The 17,258-nt window shown below is 40.7% G+C and overlaps 1 protein-coding gene across 1 annotated transcript in view; it reads left to right on the forward strand.

Annotated features, from left to right (window-relative positions):
• Nucleotides 1-9,090, forward strand: part of RARRES1 (retinoic acid receptor responder 1) — a 57,992-nt gene extending 48,902 nt beyond the window's left edge. Inside the window, exons 5-6 of the mRNA XM_043595029.1 lie at nucleotides 7,642-7,704; nucleotides 8,268-9,090. Coding sequence (XP_043450964.1) covers nucleotides 7,642-7,704; nucleotides 8,268-8,417 — 213 coding nt within the window. The 3' untranslated portion in view covers nucleotides 8,418-9,090. The remainder of the gene's footprint in view (nucleotides 1-7,641; nucleotides 7,705-8,267) is intronic.
• Nucleotides 9,091-17,258: the final 8,168 nt, after the last annotated feature.

Genomic DNA, 17,258 nt, shown 5'->3' on the forward strand with positions numbered 1-17,258 from the left:
AATGGCGTCACCCAGCTACCCAGCCTCTAGTATTGGAACTCTGTGCTCTCCACAACTGGCAATCGGGCATCCCTCCTTTGTCTCCAGCTTCCGTCCACTCCCCACTTCTATACTGTCTGTGACCAAGCAGTCAGCCTGCCACGCAGCACCTCTCTCCTGAGTTTTATCTCAAATGGGCTGTTTCCCAAACCCTCACTTCCAAGGGACTGCGGCTTTGACCTGCTCAGACCTTTGGGGGATGGTCTCACTGAGCAATGGCCAGGTGCTGGCCCACCCCCAGGAACACTGACGAGACTGCACTGCTGCTAATGCCCAGAGACTGAGGCTGGGTGCCAGTCTGCCCCAGAAAAAGTGTGGTCTTGTAGCAGCAGCGTTTCAGGGTTTATGGAAGATCACAGCACATGTCTGGCACCAGGCTTTCCCCTTAACATCCTTCTTCTAGCACCAATGAATAGGGTGGTTCTCTGGGGTCCGCTGGGACCTTTGCCTCTGGGGTAGCCACACAGTCTTTACCAAACGTCCTCCCAGCAGGGGAACTGCCTCTCCCCTGTGTGGCCCGAAGACCCCTTGGACCTCACTCTCTGGTGGGAAGGGCGAATCCCCAGGAGCAGAGCACCACTGGGTATCCAGCTGTGGAGTTTCAGACTCTGTGCTCCCCCTGTTTGTAGAGTCTTAATGGAATTTAGACCCTCTCCTTTCTCCTTTTTTTGTTCAGTCCCTGCAGCTATTTCCACTCTTCCACTTTCTGTCCAGCTGCTTTTGGGTGTGTGTGGGCAGAGCTTTTCCCATACTCTCCCCGTCTCCGTCCTCTCTCCACAAGCAAAAACAGCTCCCTGCCCTCCGTGGCTTCTCTCTCCCCTAGTTCACCTCTCCATGCTGTGTACCTGCCAAGTTCTGTGGTTCAGGTTGGGCAGATTGTTGTGTTAATCCTCAAATCAGTTTTCTAGGTGTGTAAGATGGTTAGTGTTGATCAGGCTGCATTTCAGGGACGACAGACATAAAAAAAAAAAAAAAACAAACTTCCATGCTGTTCCTTCATCTTGGCCCCTCCCCCTGAATGATCCTTGTAATGTATTGTTGAATTCAGTTTGCTGATGTTATTTTTCTATCTATATTCATCAGGAATATCGACCTATAGTTTTCTTTTCTTGTAGTGTCTGGTTTTGGCATCAGGATAATTCTAGACTCAGATTAACTTGCTAGTTGTCCTTCCCCTTCTATTTTTTTATAATAGTTTGAGGAGAATTCCTATTAATTCTTCTTCAAGTGTTTGGTAGAATTCACCTATGAAGGCTTCTGGTCCTGGACTTTTGCTTGTGGGGTGATTTTTTTTTTTTTTAACTGATTCAATTTTGTTACTAGTTATCAGTCTGTTCTGACTTCTATTTCTTCCTGATTCAGTTTTGGAAGATTGTATTTTTCTAGGAATTTACGCATTTTTTTAGGTTGTTCAATTTGTTGGCATTTAATTTTTCTTAGTATTTTTTTTATAAACTTTTATATTTATGTGGTGTCACTTATTATTTCTTTCATTTCTAATTTATTTGAGTCTTCTCTACTTGTTAATGAGCTTGGCTAAAGGTTTATGAATTTTGTTTATCTTTCCAAAGAACCAGGTCTTGGCTTCATTGATTTTTTTCTATTTTTTTTTTCTTATTTCCGTCTAGTCTATTTCCTTCTAATGACTTTGAGCTTTGTTCTGTGTACACAGAATATTACATCCAAAAACATAATTTGGATGTACACAAATCGTTTTCTAGTATAGACCACATTTTAGGCCACAAAACAAATCTCAACAATTTAAATCCATCTGGTCTAATATGTTGATCAAAACCTGTTTCCTTATTGATTTTCTGTCTGGATGATACATTTAGTGACGTAAGTGGGGTGTGAAAGTTCCCTACTATTATTGTGTTTTCCCTTTATGTCTGCTAATACTTGCTTCATGTATTTACATGCTCCTATATTCGTTGCATAGATGTTTACTAATGTTATATGCTCTTGTGGAATTGATTATGTAATGTCCTTCTTTGTCTCTTGCTACAGTCTTCGTTTTAAAGTCTATTTTGTCTAAGTATTGCTACCCTGGTTTTTTCGTTGCTTCCATTTGCATTTAATATTATTTTTCATCTCTTCACTTTCAGTCTGCTTGTGTGTTTAGGTCTGAAGTGAGTCTCTTGTACGTGGAGTATAGATGGGTCTTGCTTTTTTATCCACTTAGTCACTCTCTATCTTTTGACTGGAGCTTTAGAGCATTTATATTTAAAGTAATTATTGATGGACATGTACTTATTGCTATTTTGTTTATTGTTTTCTGGTTGTTTTTGTAGTTCTCTGTGTTCCTGTTCTTGCTCTCTTCCCCTGTGGTTTAATGGTTTTCTTTAGTATTATGCTTGAATTGCTTTCTCTTTCATTCTGTGTATCTATTACAAGTTTCTGATTTGTGGTTACCGTGGTATTAATGTATATTATATATATATATGTATATATATATATATATAACATACATATATATGTATAATATATATTATACATACATTATATATAGCTGTATTAAGTTGATGGTCACTTAAGTTTCTGTGATTTTTGTCTTATAGTTAGGATATATTCCTCTGTCTTCTCATTTTGTCTAAGTCTTTTGGGGCTTGAACGTAGTGGCCTTGTATAGAAGCAGTCCTGTGATATCCTGTAGCACAATCCCCCCAACCCATCTTCAGAATCACATGCTCCAGGGATGTCCTCCTGTGTGGGCTGTGTGCACACCTGTTTTTTGCCAAGATGTGATTGCTGTAGGCATGCCAGTGATCCGGGCTGGCCCTCAGCCCAGCTGGTGCAGTGACCTGTTTTGCCTATTGCGGGCACACTGGGCAAGGTTTGCTCTTCATGCTGTTCAGAGTCCTGTCTATAGTGGCTGTGGGATCACTAGTGGGCAGGGCTGGCCCTCAGCATGGCTGTATGCAATTAGCCATTGCACAAACTGTAGGCACACAAAGTGCAAGGGGGCTTTCTCCCTGCACAGATGAGAGGCCCAGCCCCAGGAAGTGTGGGTATGCTGGTTTGTAGGGTTATCTCTGCCTCCCCTCCCCAGGGTAGGAATCACTTTGAGGGGGCACTGGTCCTTACCAGCATTGCCTGCTGGGTGGGTCTACAAAGGAACTCCAGGTTGGGCACGTGGTCCTGGCGAAGTAGATGGAAAGTATCAGAACTGGCTCCCACAAGCATCTGACGGTCTAGGCTGAGGAGGACAAGAAAATGACACCCACCACTTTTGTTCCTGGAGAAATGTTCTGTAGATCCCTGTCCCTTTGGCCCATGTCCTAAAATCAGTCAATAAATCCCTTTCACATATATGCCAGGTGCTTTGCAAAGTGCTCCTTTTGTGCTATGTCTTGGCCTTATTATTTAGCATCTTGGCTCTTGAAGGGCAGAGACTTTATTTCCTGTGGCCCCTCCATCTTTCCCAGAGTTAAGCCCCACTTATTTCATAGGTAAATGTTATGGAGACTCTTTCCAGGGTGGATGCCCAGGGCCAGGGGTGCCTGGTGTGGGGTCCGATCCTTTCTTCTGTGCTTGTGATATCCCTGCCATTTGTGCTTAGTCATGTCAGGTCTGCTTCCCAACTGTGCTCCACCTCTGCTCGTCTTTTTTTTAATTTTTAAACATTTTTAAATAAATGTTTATTTATTCATCTTTGAGAAAGACAGCACAAGCAGGGGAGGGGTCAAGAGAGAGGGAAACACAGAATCCGAAGCAGGCTCCAGGCTCTGCACTGACAGCAGCAAGCTCGACGTGGGGCTCGAAATCACAAACTGTGAGATCATGCCCTGAGCCAAAATCAGATGCTTAACTGACTGAGCCTCCCAGGCGCCCCTCTGCTGGCCTTTTTGATGTGGCCTCCTCTCTACAACCAGCTGTGGAAGCTCTATTCTGCAGGCTTCAGGTTGTTTTCAGAGTGAGCTGTAACACATGTGGTTGTTGCTTGGGTGTGTCCATGACATTAGGGAGCTCAGGGTCCTCCCACTCTGGCATCTTCCCCGCTCCTTAGGATCTTTTAATGTCAGTGCTTTCTTTTCATTTGCCATTGTACATAACACACTACCAAACTAACAACCACTGGGACACAGTATGGCCAGATACAGCAGCTCCATTTCTGTCTTGTAGCTGGCCTTTGATGTCTATCATGTGTCCATTAATATCACTCACCCAAATTGGGACCGACGTAATTGTAGAGTTAAGGAAACAAAAATGCAGGGGGCGCCTGGGTGGCTCAGTCGGTTGGGCGTCTGTCTTCGGCTCAGGTCACGATCTCACAGTTTGTGAGTGCGAGCCCCACGTCGGGCTCTGTGCTGACAGTTTAGAGCCTGGAGCCTGCTTCGAATTCTGTGTCTCCCTCTCTCTCTGCTCCTCCCCCGCTCATGCTCTGTCTCTGTCTCTCCTTCAAAAATAAATTAAAAACATTAAAAAAAAATTTTTTTTTAATGCAGAGGGAGAACCATCACTTAGTAGGAAATTTAGCCTTTTTTTTTTTTTTTTTTTTTTTTTTTTTTAACCCTGTGGGATTTTGGTTTTAGATAACTAATAATTGAGTAATGTTACTGGCTTGCTGGGCCACCCAAGGCAGATGACTTCATCTCTTAGGACCTATTAAGTGAGGATTAAGAAATTTACTGAAGTCTTTGAAATTAACAAAAATCTGAATCACTGAATCACTTGGTAAATTTGATTTCAAAGTTGATACACATTTAGATATGTCATTTGCAAATATCTTTTCCCATTCCATCGGTTATCTTTTAGTTTTATTGATTGATTCCTTTGCCGTGCAGAAGCCTTTTATCCTGATGAGGTCCCAACAGTTCATTTTTGCTTTTAATTCCCTTGCCTTTGGAGGTGTGTCGAGCAAGAAATTGCTGTGGCTGAGGTCAAAGAGGTTGTTGCCTGCTTTCTCCTCTAGAGTTTTGATGGTTTCTGTCTCATAGGTCTTTCATCCATTTTGAGTTTGGTATGGTGTAAGAAAGTGGTCTAGTTTCATTCTTCTGCATGTTGCTGTCCAGTTCTCCCAGCACCATGTGCTGAAGACACTTTCTTTTTTCCATTGGATACTCTTTCCTGTTTTGTCAGTTTCCTTAAAGAAAAGTATGCACATATCCACAAAGATTTTCGAATTTTGCTATTTGGTAGCCACTTAGGATTTTCATGATCTCTCAGCAAAAGAAGCAATGCACAAAAGAAGCAACGCAGCAACAAGCAAAACAAGAAACAGTGTTTAAAAAGTCACTGAGATCAGATCTATATACTGTTCTAGGAGACGAGCTACAGGAAGGTGGTGGGGCTGATAAAGCCAAGACAACACAGAGGCAGGAAGTGACTGCAGGTGCCCTGTGGCTTAGCAAAGTATAGAGATTATAGTTTTTCAAAAGCTTTTTAAAGGGTGGGAATTATTACCTTTATACTCAGGGTTAAAGTCTCCTTTTAATGCAACAGAGTAAGGAAGTGCAGGCTTACAAACTGACAGTTCCAAATGAACAAGGCCTGAAAGAAGAGGGGTAACGACTAAAATACAGATACAAAGTAAGACCCATCTGACTGGCACAGTTACTACTTTGGAAATCAAGAGCGGGTGTTATTCCTAATGCCATAAGGACCGTGCCAAGGGCAAGGGAGGTATTTGGTGGCTAGGAAAACAAAACAGATGAGGACTTTCCCTACACGCTTAACCTTTAAGTATGAATTGAGAAAAGGAAAAGTGAGCATTGTTCTCTTATCTGTCCATACCAATCACTATCAGCACCCCAAACTATTCCGCGCACTAGCAGTCAGCCCAAGGCCTTCCCCTACCTAGAGGCCCCCGCTAGCCAAGGGTGCATTATAGAAACCTTGTTATCTACCTTATTTATTCGACTAAGAAGTCTACTAATTATATACTAATAATATAAGTCTACTGACTCAACTAAAACCACACTGGTTGTGGTGGAGATCACGAGTAAGGAAGAGGGAACAAACAAAACACTTCCAGTCTGCCTCTAGGAAGATGAAAGTGCTGAATTACTGGAAAATGTGACAGGAAATCATCAATTTGGATTATAAGGCTTTGGCATTTGTGATAATTTGAATAGAAGCCAAGGAGATTATATCTGAATAACATTAAAAATAACTACTTCTCGGCAGAGCTTGCCTTGGCGGGGGCAGCCCAACCCGGGAATACTTTGCCAGGCTGGGATGTGCAGTGTCCCGTTCTCTGGTTTTTTTAATAAGCCCTGCTTTTGGGCTTGAGGTAAGAGTGCTTCCTCCTGGAGGAGGCAGAATCTATAAAACCAAAACTGTAAAGGTTTAATAATGTTATTGAGGAAGGTCTTAATTAAATGGTACAGGGTTTAAAAGCATTATAATAATCCAAACTTTTGTATTAAAAAATATGTAACACTGTGTATTTAGCAATAGAGTTTATAAAATTAAGTTGGAAACTGATCGTTTCAGGATTTGCCTAAACTCTAGACACCGCTAGGATTTTCTTCAGGATTACTATTTTCCAAAACAGAATAAAAAGGTATTGGCTTGAGAGAATACTTCAAGTTTATAAGTAAAACCAATTTTTAAACTATACAAATACATAAATAGTCTGCCTGCCTACCTATAAATATCCAGCATACAGCTTTTAGAAGCAGTGCGTAAGGAATGTGGGTTGCTGGAGGGGAAAGGGGGTGGGGTGGGATGAATGGGTGATGGGCATTCAGAAGGGGACCTGTTGGGATGAGCACTGGGTGTTTTATGTAAGTGATGAGTCACTCAACTCTACTCCTGAAACCATTATTACACTATATGTTAACTAACCTGAATTTAAATTAAAAGGAAAATTGTAAATCAGGGTTCAAATCCCCATTCTTCACTTACCAGCTGTAACCTCAAGTTACTTCCCCTGTAAAGCCAGGCTCGTAGTACATATTCTTACAAGGCAGAGAATTACATGACTAATGTATAAAGTTTTTAGCACAGAACTTGGTCCATGGTGGCATTTTAAAAATTTTTTTTTTTTTTTTTTTTCAACGTTTATTTATTTTTGGGACAGAGAGAGACAGAGCATGAACGGGGGAGGGGCAGAGAGAGAGAGGGAGACACAGAATCGGAAACAGGCTCCAGGCTCTGAGCCATCAGCCCAGAGCCCGACGCGGGGCTCGAACTCACGGACCGCGAGATCGTGACCTGGCTGAAGTCGGACGCTTAACCGACTGCGCCACCCAGGCGCCCCCATGGTGGCATTTTAGAATGCCACCTGCCCTGCCCCTTGTCCAGGTGTCTGGCATATTGGTGTTGACATACAAATGCAGGTGCATCTACAGTATTTAGACTCCAAAGGCTGTCCAAAGATTCTCCCTACTCCCATAGGACTTAGCCATACATATTAGAACAAGTGATAGTAAGATAGTCAACTAGATTTGCATCTAACTTGGTGACAAAACAGTAAGGAACCCTGGCTTTCATATCTGCCTGCAGGCTACTACTAAAGGAGCTGAGGCTAGGATTGAAGAGGCAGCAGGAGATTCAAGGCACTCGGTCCAAACAAGAATTTATGATAGAAGCCCTCCAAACTCTGAACTAATATAAATCTATCCCGTTTATTACACTAATTCTCTTTTCTTTCTCTAGAAAACAAATGACGATGCAATTGATTTTGATTACACTGTTCTACTCCATGAATTCTCAACACAGGTAAAACATAGAATTGTATGTAGGTTAGAAGGTAGAGGAGGGAAACAGTAAAGTATCGTACAAACTGAGAAGGCACTTGGAGACCAAAAAACACAGCAGGCAGCTGCACCCAGTTTACACGGAGTTTTAGTCAGGGTGACTTACTGACGGGAGGATCGGCAGGTGATGACCGAGGCGCTGCGCAGCTGTTCTCTGCAAAGTCTGGACTGTTAGTGCACAGATTTTATAGAGCAAGGGGATGTGCAGAGGTCACTGTGGTGAGGTCAGCGGTCTAATATTTTCACAGACCTCGTGGTACCATCAGGGTTGGGGGCATGGGCACTAGGCAAGCTCTGCTAGTTACCAAAACATTAGGGGAGATCAAGACAAGCCTTCCTGCACTTGGGGCAGGGCATATTACCTCCAAGGGGCCTGGAACATGTTCCTGAGGGAGGTCAGTGCACAGACATGAGCAAGACGGAGGCTCAAAGACGGAGTCAGTATTGTCAGCACTCCTCTGATACAGAAATGCTTTTGCCAGAAATTTTTGCAGATCATAGTACTTTAGAACTCTTATTTTCCAGGAAATCATTCCTTGTCGTATTCACTTGGTCTGGTACCCTGGCAAACCACTTAAAGTGAAGTACCACTGTCAAGAGCTACAGGCACCAGAAGAAGCCTCTGGAACTGAAGAAGGTTCAGCCGTGGCACCAACAGAGCTCAATAATTTCTGAAAAGGAAAAAGGTCTGCTTATACCAAATTCTAAACAAAATGACTCTATTAAATAGTGTAAATCATTATTCTGGCAAAATAGGTAAGGTATAAAGTATTGTAATATTTTTTAGAAAGCCTGCAATTATAATACTTAACAATTAAAAGATGCTGGGGTTTTGTTTTTCGATTGGTTTGGTTTATTTTGTTAATTCTGGGAACACAGGCATACTGAACTCTGCTCAGCGCTAAACAGTTTACTCCACAAGTTTCTCAGGGTTTCAGCCCTAAAATGTAAAAGAAGAATCAATTGGTATATACTGTAATTGGATCAATAAGTATTTAGCAAAACAAAAATTGATGGTCTTACCTTTAAAGCTGTATTTCTCATTAGTTTGAACATAGCAAAGCCAACTATTTTCTGTTGCTAAATTCCTTCTACTTAGTATATAAAAAATATAATATAGTTCAATGAAAGCAAATTGCAGGGAAAATAATACCAGTTTAGAACAAACTTTAATTTTATCATTTCAAGCAAGTATTCTTTTTTTGATATCTACTTTTCTATATAAAATGTGTTCAGTGTGTGTTTATAGAGATTTGTATCCATAAGCAAAATTTGTGCTAAACTGAATTAAATGAACTCTTAATATTGCTTAATTCAAATTTTATAAATAAAGTGTTTCATGGATAAAGTGGAGTGTCTGCAAATGTATTAAATGGAAGAGTGATGTAACTGAAATTCTATCAAATATGTACAATTTTCATCTATAATGACAATTTGCACCCCAGTGTTGGCCTAAATTAATTTATAAAAGTAAATATAATATGTCCCGTAATCAAATTCAGTGGAGTACCTCCCCAAGGCAGGAAGAAGTGATCCAGGAAACGTAGCCATCATTTGCCTCTCAAAATTCCTATCCTTTGTAGGGGGAGAATTTAAATTTTCTTCTACCCATCAAGGTTCTTCCAGCTGGTCTAAGAATTAAAGGGGAAGATAAACAGGAGGAAAATAAAACAGTTTTACTACATGTGCAGAGAGGCTCAATAATGCACTTGAGACCTAAAGAAATGAAGGCAGTCAATTTTTATACTTTGAAGACAGAGTATAAATCTATAAGGACTTGACAGGACAAAGAAAACTTTGGGAGTTTCAATTGCTAAGGAATTCTTTTTTTTTTTTTTTTTTTTTTTACTGTTAGAGTGTGAGCAGGGGAGGGGCAGAGAGAGAGAGGGAGACACAGAATCTGAAGCAGGCTCCAGGCTCCGAGTGGTCAATACAGAGTCAGATGCAGGGCTTGAACTCACGAACCATGAGATCATGACCTAAGCTGAAGTAGGACACTTAACCGACTGAGTCACCCAGGCACCCCAATTAATAAGGAATTCTAAACAATTTGGGTTCAGGTAGGCAGTAACAAGTAACAAATGTTTTCTGTACAGACTTCTTTGCTCTAAATTTCCTATCTCTGATAAGGATGTCTCTTTACCTTGTGATACAGGAAGGGTATTTATTTCCTTTTCACATGGGGGGGTTTATTTCCTGCTTTCAGGAAGACAGAAGGGGATCCCAGTGTCTCTCCTGCATGGTCTTAAGTAATTTTTACTTAAAATAATATACCACAGTAGGACATTTTGGGGCGGCCTGCCCTTGGCTCCCACAGTTCCTTCCACCGAAGCTTCCCTGGAAGTTTCACACATTACAAGTTGAGCTGGTAGACTATTCCTTCTTGTTGAAACAGTGTCTTAATACTGACAATAGGTCAACCAACTTAAACTCATTTCAGAACACAGGTGTCTTCTCCACGTTAAGCCTATGGTTCAAAAAATCATGTAATAAGAGGCACTTTTATGGAAATAAAAGAAAAACAATGGTTAACGATTGAACCAAATTGTGAACCCATTTCTGAGTTCTGAGGGTAGCTAGTCAAGAGGATTTCTAGATGCAGGCTTAAAGCATCTTCAGATAGATGCTTTTAGGGCAGGTCTGGCAATGTGACAGATTTTCTTTGTAGTTTGCATGTTTCTGGTGATGGTTTTGAGTGGCCCATAGAACAACAGGCATGAAGATTATATATGAGCTGTTATGGTGATCTGCTATTCAGTTGGCAGGGCTTCAAGAAAAAGAAGTTTTAATTCTCAAATGATTCCAAGTCAAAAGGATGGGAAAAAAATAGAAGACATTCATTCGCTCATTTGAAGGGCGGTAGCCAGGCACTAGAGGAAACTAAAAGGAATCAGGATCTAGTCCAGTTTATAATGAACTGTATTAGAATCTAATTTACACAAAGGTGTGTTAGTGAAATAAAATTCTTCCCTCTATATTCACCCTTATTTTTACCAGAGTAAGGCTAATTTATTTGCAGAATAAATATAGTTTCAATAAACTTGGCTTGATTATTTACAGAAGTACAGCAAGAATAGTGATGGATCATACAGGCTGTTTTAAATCTGCTTTGCTTAAACTTTTTGTAAGGAATCTCTGGACTTTTAACAGCCTTTGAAGGCCCAGAAGCCAAGCCAAATATTTGCCATCAGACCTCGCCTGTAATACCTATCGTTTGGGGTTAAGTCCTCTCTTCTTGAGGTCCCCAAAGAACCCTGAGGTTCTTGCACCTGCAACAAAATGACCTTCTTTACTCACTTAGACTGCTTGGGAAACCTGTATCCAGCTTTTTCTAAGGAGCTTTATTCCAGTCAACCTTAAAGCTGTTCTGGTCATGTCTGAGTCTATGCATGTCTCCCTCAAATATGACATTTCAGTGAAAACCTTGGTAATACAACCAATGTTTCCAATTGTGTCCTGTTACAAGGAGAACAGATTTTTACTGAACTTATGGAAATAAAAATTATGAAAATGTAAGAATACTCACTGAGAGTTTAGGAACTCTGGAACAATCAGGGGGAAAAAGATAAAATATACCTTTGTGAACAAATTGAAACATTTGTCAAATTGCTGTAAGTCATAGTGTAAGAGAAAAACTTCCCTTAAATTTGAAAAAAAAACCCCAAAACATTAAAAAAAATCACTAATGGTTCTAATAAAAATGTCATAGAAATTATAATCTTCCTCTTCAGTTCATTCAGGCTCATGTTATTATTTCTTCTGCTGCTTGAATCCAGTTTTTCCACTAGTTCCAGAAATTCTTACCCAGTTCAGTTTTATAATCTTAAGGTCATCAGAAACCTGTACTCAGAATTGTTTCCACAAGTCTCACTGAAGATGAAACCCATCTGCAGGAAGCTTTTGTAAAAGCATCTAAGTAAAAGTAGAATTGTTTGTATATGAGAAAAGATTTAAAAATGGCCACGATGAGGGGCGCCTGGGTGGCTCAGTCTGGTAAGTGTCTGACTTCAGCTCAGGTCATGATCTCATGGTTTGTGAGTTTGAGCCCCACATCAGGCTCTGTGCTGTCAGTGCAGATCCTGCTTTGGATTCACTGTCTCCCTCCCTCTCCACCTCTCCCCTTCTCATTCTCTCTCAAAAAATAAAAACATTTAAAAAAATGTTGAAAAAAATGGCCATGATTAGAATGAATTGTAATGCATTTGATGAATAAATTTGGTTATTGCTGTGACAACACATCAAGATAATAACATACTAGCACATATAAGATTTCATTCAACTTTTAAAACATTTTAATAACATATCTACACAAATATAATCTAAGAGGGTTTAGTATCACTTCTTTGACAATTCTTCCAATGTAACTGAACATGATAAATAAGCCCAGTTAGCTTAATACGTACTTTTTTATATGGAGAACAGATCTTCTGAAATGTTCTGTGGGCCCTCTGGAATATTTCAGTTAGACTGTGGTCAAAAGAGGGGCACCTACCTGGTTCAGTCGGTTAAGTGTCAGACAGGCTCAGGTCATGATCTCACAGTTCGTGGGTTCGAGCCACAGCTCAGAGCCTGAAGCCTGCTTCGGATTCTCTCTCCCTCTCTCTGCCCCTCCCCTCGCTCATGCTCATGCTCTCTCAAAACTAAATAAATGTTAAGGAAAAAAAAAAAAAGTTGTGGTCAAAAGACTTCATTTTAGACTTTAATCCTGGCAAGTTTCTCAAAAAATAGCAGAAGGTTTGAACATTTGATTAAATAGGCTCACAGATCATTCTGAAACCATACTTGTCTGTTTAACCAAAGTGATAAAAGATTTCAAAGGCAAGTGCAGAAGGTTATATGTTGTGAGTAAAGCTTAGCTCTTTTAATAGTAAGACGAGACTTGGGTTTTTTGATAATCAAAGACCCAACAGAGACAAAACATAGAATCTTTGTTTTTCTAGGCAGATTACATTAAAAGTAAAGGAAAACTTTGTATACAAATTTTATAAAAAGCAAATCAGTAACTTAAGAAAAGGTTTTCCTTTTAAAAAATTTTTTTATTTTTATTTTTATTTATTTATTTATTTTTTTTTTAATTTTTTTTTCAACGTTTATTTGTTTTTGGGACAGAGAGAGACAGAGCATGAATGGGGGAGGGGCAGAGATAGAGGGAGACACAGAATCGGAAACAGGCTCCAGGCTCTGAGCCATCAGCCCAGAGCCCGGCGCGGGGCTCGAACTCACGGACCGCGAGATCGTGACCTGGCTGAAGTCGGACGCTTAACCGACTGCGCCACCCAGGCGCCCCAAAAATTTTTTATTTTTAATGTTTATTTTTGAGAGAGAGAGAGTGCAAGGAGGGGGAGGGTTAGAGAGAAAGGGAGACACAGAAGCTGAAGCAGGCTCCAGGCTCAGAGCTGTCAGCACAGAGACTGACACCAGGCTCAAACTCATGAACCACAAGATCATGACCTGAGCCAAACTTACTGAGCCACCCACGCGCCCCTGTTTTCAACAGAGAAAAACCAAATTCTAATTTTGCAACAGTGTACTTTTGATAAAACACATCCTTAAGGAAATTTATTTTAATCTTAGCCAGTACTGGACACAAATAAAATTCCTTTCCAAAGCTTCTTTTGCTATAAACCTTTCACAACATTAAAAAAAATAATTTTATTTATTTATGAGAGCCAGAGAACATGAGCAAGCAGGGGAGGCGCATAGAGAGAATCCTAAGCACGTTTGGAGCTGCCAGCGCAGAGCCAGACTCGGGCTCTATCTCACCAACTGCGAGATCAGGACCTGAGCAGAAATCAAGAGTTGGACGCTTAACCGACAGAGCCACCTAGGCACCCTGAGATATACTGGCTTCTTATCACAGGTGCCAGGGTCTTGGCATAACAGCCTTTTTAGCAGTTTTTATTTCAAAAAAGCCTCTTTTCCCTTTTTAAAATTCTATCTCCAGTGAAATAAAAGCAAAAATAAACTATTGGGACTACATCAAAATAAAAAGATTCTGCACAGCAAATGAAATAAGCAACAAGACTAAAAGACAAACTGTTGAATGGGAAAAGATATTTGCAAATGACATATCTGATAAAGGGTTAGTATCCAAAATATATAAAGAACCGATACAACTCAACACCCCCAAAACAAATAATCCAATTAAAACCGGGCAGAAGACATGAACAGACATTTCTCCAAAAAGACATCCAGATGGCCAACAGTTACATGAAAAGATGCTCAACATCACTCATCACCAGGGAAATACAAATCAAAACTACAATGAGATATCACCTCACACCTGTCAGAATGGCTAAAATAAAAAACACAAGAAACAAGTGTTGGAGAAGTTGTGGAGAAAAAAAAAACCTTGTGCACCGTTAGTGGGAATGCAAACTGGTATACCCACTTTGGAAAACACTATGGTGTTTCTCCAGCAAGTTAAAAATAGAACTACTCTATGATCCAGTAATTGCACTGCTGGGTATTTACCGCATAAATATAAAAACACTAATTCAAAAGAGTACATGCACCCCTATGTTTATAGCAGCATTATTTACAATAGCCAACACATGGAAGATGAATGGATAAAGAAGAGGTAGTACACACACATAGCAATATCATTTAGTAATAAAGGATGAATTCTTGCCATTTGCAATGATATGGATGGAGCTAGAGGGTATAATGCTAGGAGAAATCATAGACAAATACCATATGATTTCACTCATATATGGAATTCAGGAAATAAACAGACGAGCAAAGAAGAAAAAAAAGAGACAAACCAAGAAACAGACACTTAACTATAGAGAACTGAGAACAATAATGGTTACCAGAGGGAAGGTGGGTTGGCAGATGGGTGAAATAGGTGAAGGGGATCAGAGTTCACTTACCATGATGAGCACTGAGTAATGTGTAGAACTGTTGAGTCACAATATTGTACACCTGAAACTGATATAATACTATATTCTAACTATACTAGAATTAAAATTTAAAACCTAAAAAAAAAAACCCAGGGTGGGCCTGAATGGTTTCTAGAGTTCCATTTCTGGTTTTGTAGCAATTTGTAAGACAAAGACTGTTGTTTCCAAGTCCCTCAAAGAAATGAATTATAGCCTAAATATCTATGGGTTGACCTGCCTTTTCCTTTTTAAAAGTTTTTATTTTCTTATTTATTTGGAGATAAAGTGGGGGAGGGGCAGAGAGAGAAGGAGACGGAGAATCCCAAGCAGGCTCTGTGCTGTCAGAGGGGGGTTGGATCCCATGAACCGTGAGATCATGACCTGAACCAAAATCAAGAGTCAGACGCTTAACTGACTGAGCCACCCAGGCACCCTGATCTGCCTTTTTAATTAAAGTTTTAGTTTTTTATAGCAGGAAGATTTTCAACTAAAAAGGGAATCAAAAGATTTATGCCTTTGTAAAATCTGTATCAAGCATTTTAACAAAAGCCTTTTTTCTGAGTATAGAATTTAACCTTGGCTTCTATTAGTGCCTGAAAATTGGTCTTCCCCAATTCATTTGTAGGAGGGCCATGAGAAATTTTGGTCTTCTGTTTCCTCTCTGAAGGGAGGGTTTCTCCAGGGGACTGCCTGGACTAATAACCATAGTATAATCATGGGGTGGTAGAACTCACCTTAGAAGCCAGTCAAGGTCTCTGTGAGTGGGGTTGTAAATAACCATTAATCTAATTCTTCTCTAAATTTGGTAGGATCTTCTGAAAGTGGAGGAAAAAAGGCTTTTTAATTCACAGGATCTGCTGCTGTTCAGGAGACATGCAGTTTTTATAATGGCAGGGTCTAGGATACATCTGTAAAGGTCACTGCACAGAAATGCCTAAAGCTGAAAGAGCCTGATTGAAGCAAAGTGAGCCCTATGGCCTGTCCCAGGTGCTTCTGCTGAATTCCCTTTCTAGCTTTCAGCGTTTGCATGACTAGCCTGAGTAGCCTGTCTACTTTAAAACTAGAGATTAGACCAGAGTGTTCTCTGTAAATCTTCTAGGGAAAGTTAACACAGGCAGATGGGGCTGGATTTTAAAAAAGGGAATTTATGTTGGATGTGGACATTAATGTCTTTTTTTTTTTGAGAGAGAGAGGTTGGGGGGAGAGAGAGAGAAAGAGAGAGAGAGAGAGAGAGAGAGAATGCACAAGTAAGGTGGGAGGTGGTGCAGAGAGAGAGAGAGAGGCCCAGAATCCAAAGCATGCTCCAGGCTCTGAGCTGTCAGCACTGAGCCCGATGTGGGGCTTGAACTGGTGAACTGGGGGCTCATGACCTGAGCTGAAGTTGGACACTCAACCGAGTCACCCAGGCGCCCCTGGACATTAATGTCTTAAGTCTAATTTTTTTTTCGTTTCATCCAGGGAGTCCCTCAGGTTAGTCATTACACTAATCAGATAATCAAGAACTCTCCATAAATAATTTTTTTCTTTCAAATTCAGCCAATTCAAAGGATCTCTCTTCTGGACACTGACAAGTAGGATCTTATTAATTTCAGTAGCAGCTCAAAACAATAAGACCTTTTATGGCTTAATCAAAGGTGCAAGATGTGTCCCTAGACAGGACATAGATGATGCAACCCCTGTCATACAAAAGTTTACTCCCCAAAATTATCTAATTAAGCAAAGGACTTTGTTGCACAGGCAGTAAGGATGCTGTAGTGAAAATGGTGTTGCCGGTCTCCCACAAAAATGAATAGATCTGCTAATCTGTGACACCAGGCAAGCACAACTACAATGGAATTTTCCAACACTAACAAGCAACGAAGGACAAGACGACAAAGGCTCAGGACCTTATGGACCAGGACGTTTTATGAGAAACTCCCCTTGAGAACTGGCACAGCCAAAGTTCTTGTAAAAAGTACAAAGTGCTGCTTGTAACTGCACACATCAGAACCCAGGTCTATTTGGCCACCAAGGTGCCCCCAGTAAGTACCATCCAGGCGGCGAAGACCAGAGAGAATATTCTTACTGACCACAAAGTCAAGCTCTTAGGACATATGACAGGATAAAAGGAAAAATCTCGTCTGGTCTTTCTAAGCTTTAGCTTGGTGTTGGGTCTCTCAGAGCCAAATACCCAGGAGGGATGTGCCGTGCGGTTGTGGATTGTGTGGTGTTTGGCAGATGCTTACTGTCAATCTAACCTGTTCTGTGACCAACTTTCCTAACATAGGGGAGTCCCTGAGTTCGGTGGTGAGCACTCTAACAGCTTTTAAGTGCTCAACCCATGCCCATCCATTTTGAAGCTTTGGCTTCCAAGATTTCCTCTGGCAACAGCCTTTCCCTCATGTGCCCATTAACCCACAGCAAAGTTTATCTAAACAGACAGCAGTCTGATAAGAACCATTAATTCATCATTCTGTGAGGTTGGCTCAAACAGCAGGCTTCTAGACCCTGTGCCTGCTTTCTGCCCTATGATTCGTTTTCATAACAAATGACACAAAAGAGACAAAGGAAAACCAAGACCATCTCTGGGAGGAAACGGATCACTAAAACCGAGAGTACTCACCCACATTTTTACCAAGACTTGCTAAGCCCAATG

Source organism: Prionailurus bengalensis, chromosome C2 (assembly GCF_016509475.1).
Source record: "Prionailurus bengalensis isolate Pbe53 chromosome C2, Fcat_Pben_1.1_paternal_pri, whole genome shotgun sequence".
NCBI lineage: Eukaryota > Metazoa > Chordata > Mammalia > Carnivora > Felidae > Prionailurus > Prionailurus bengalensis.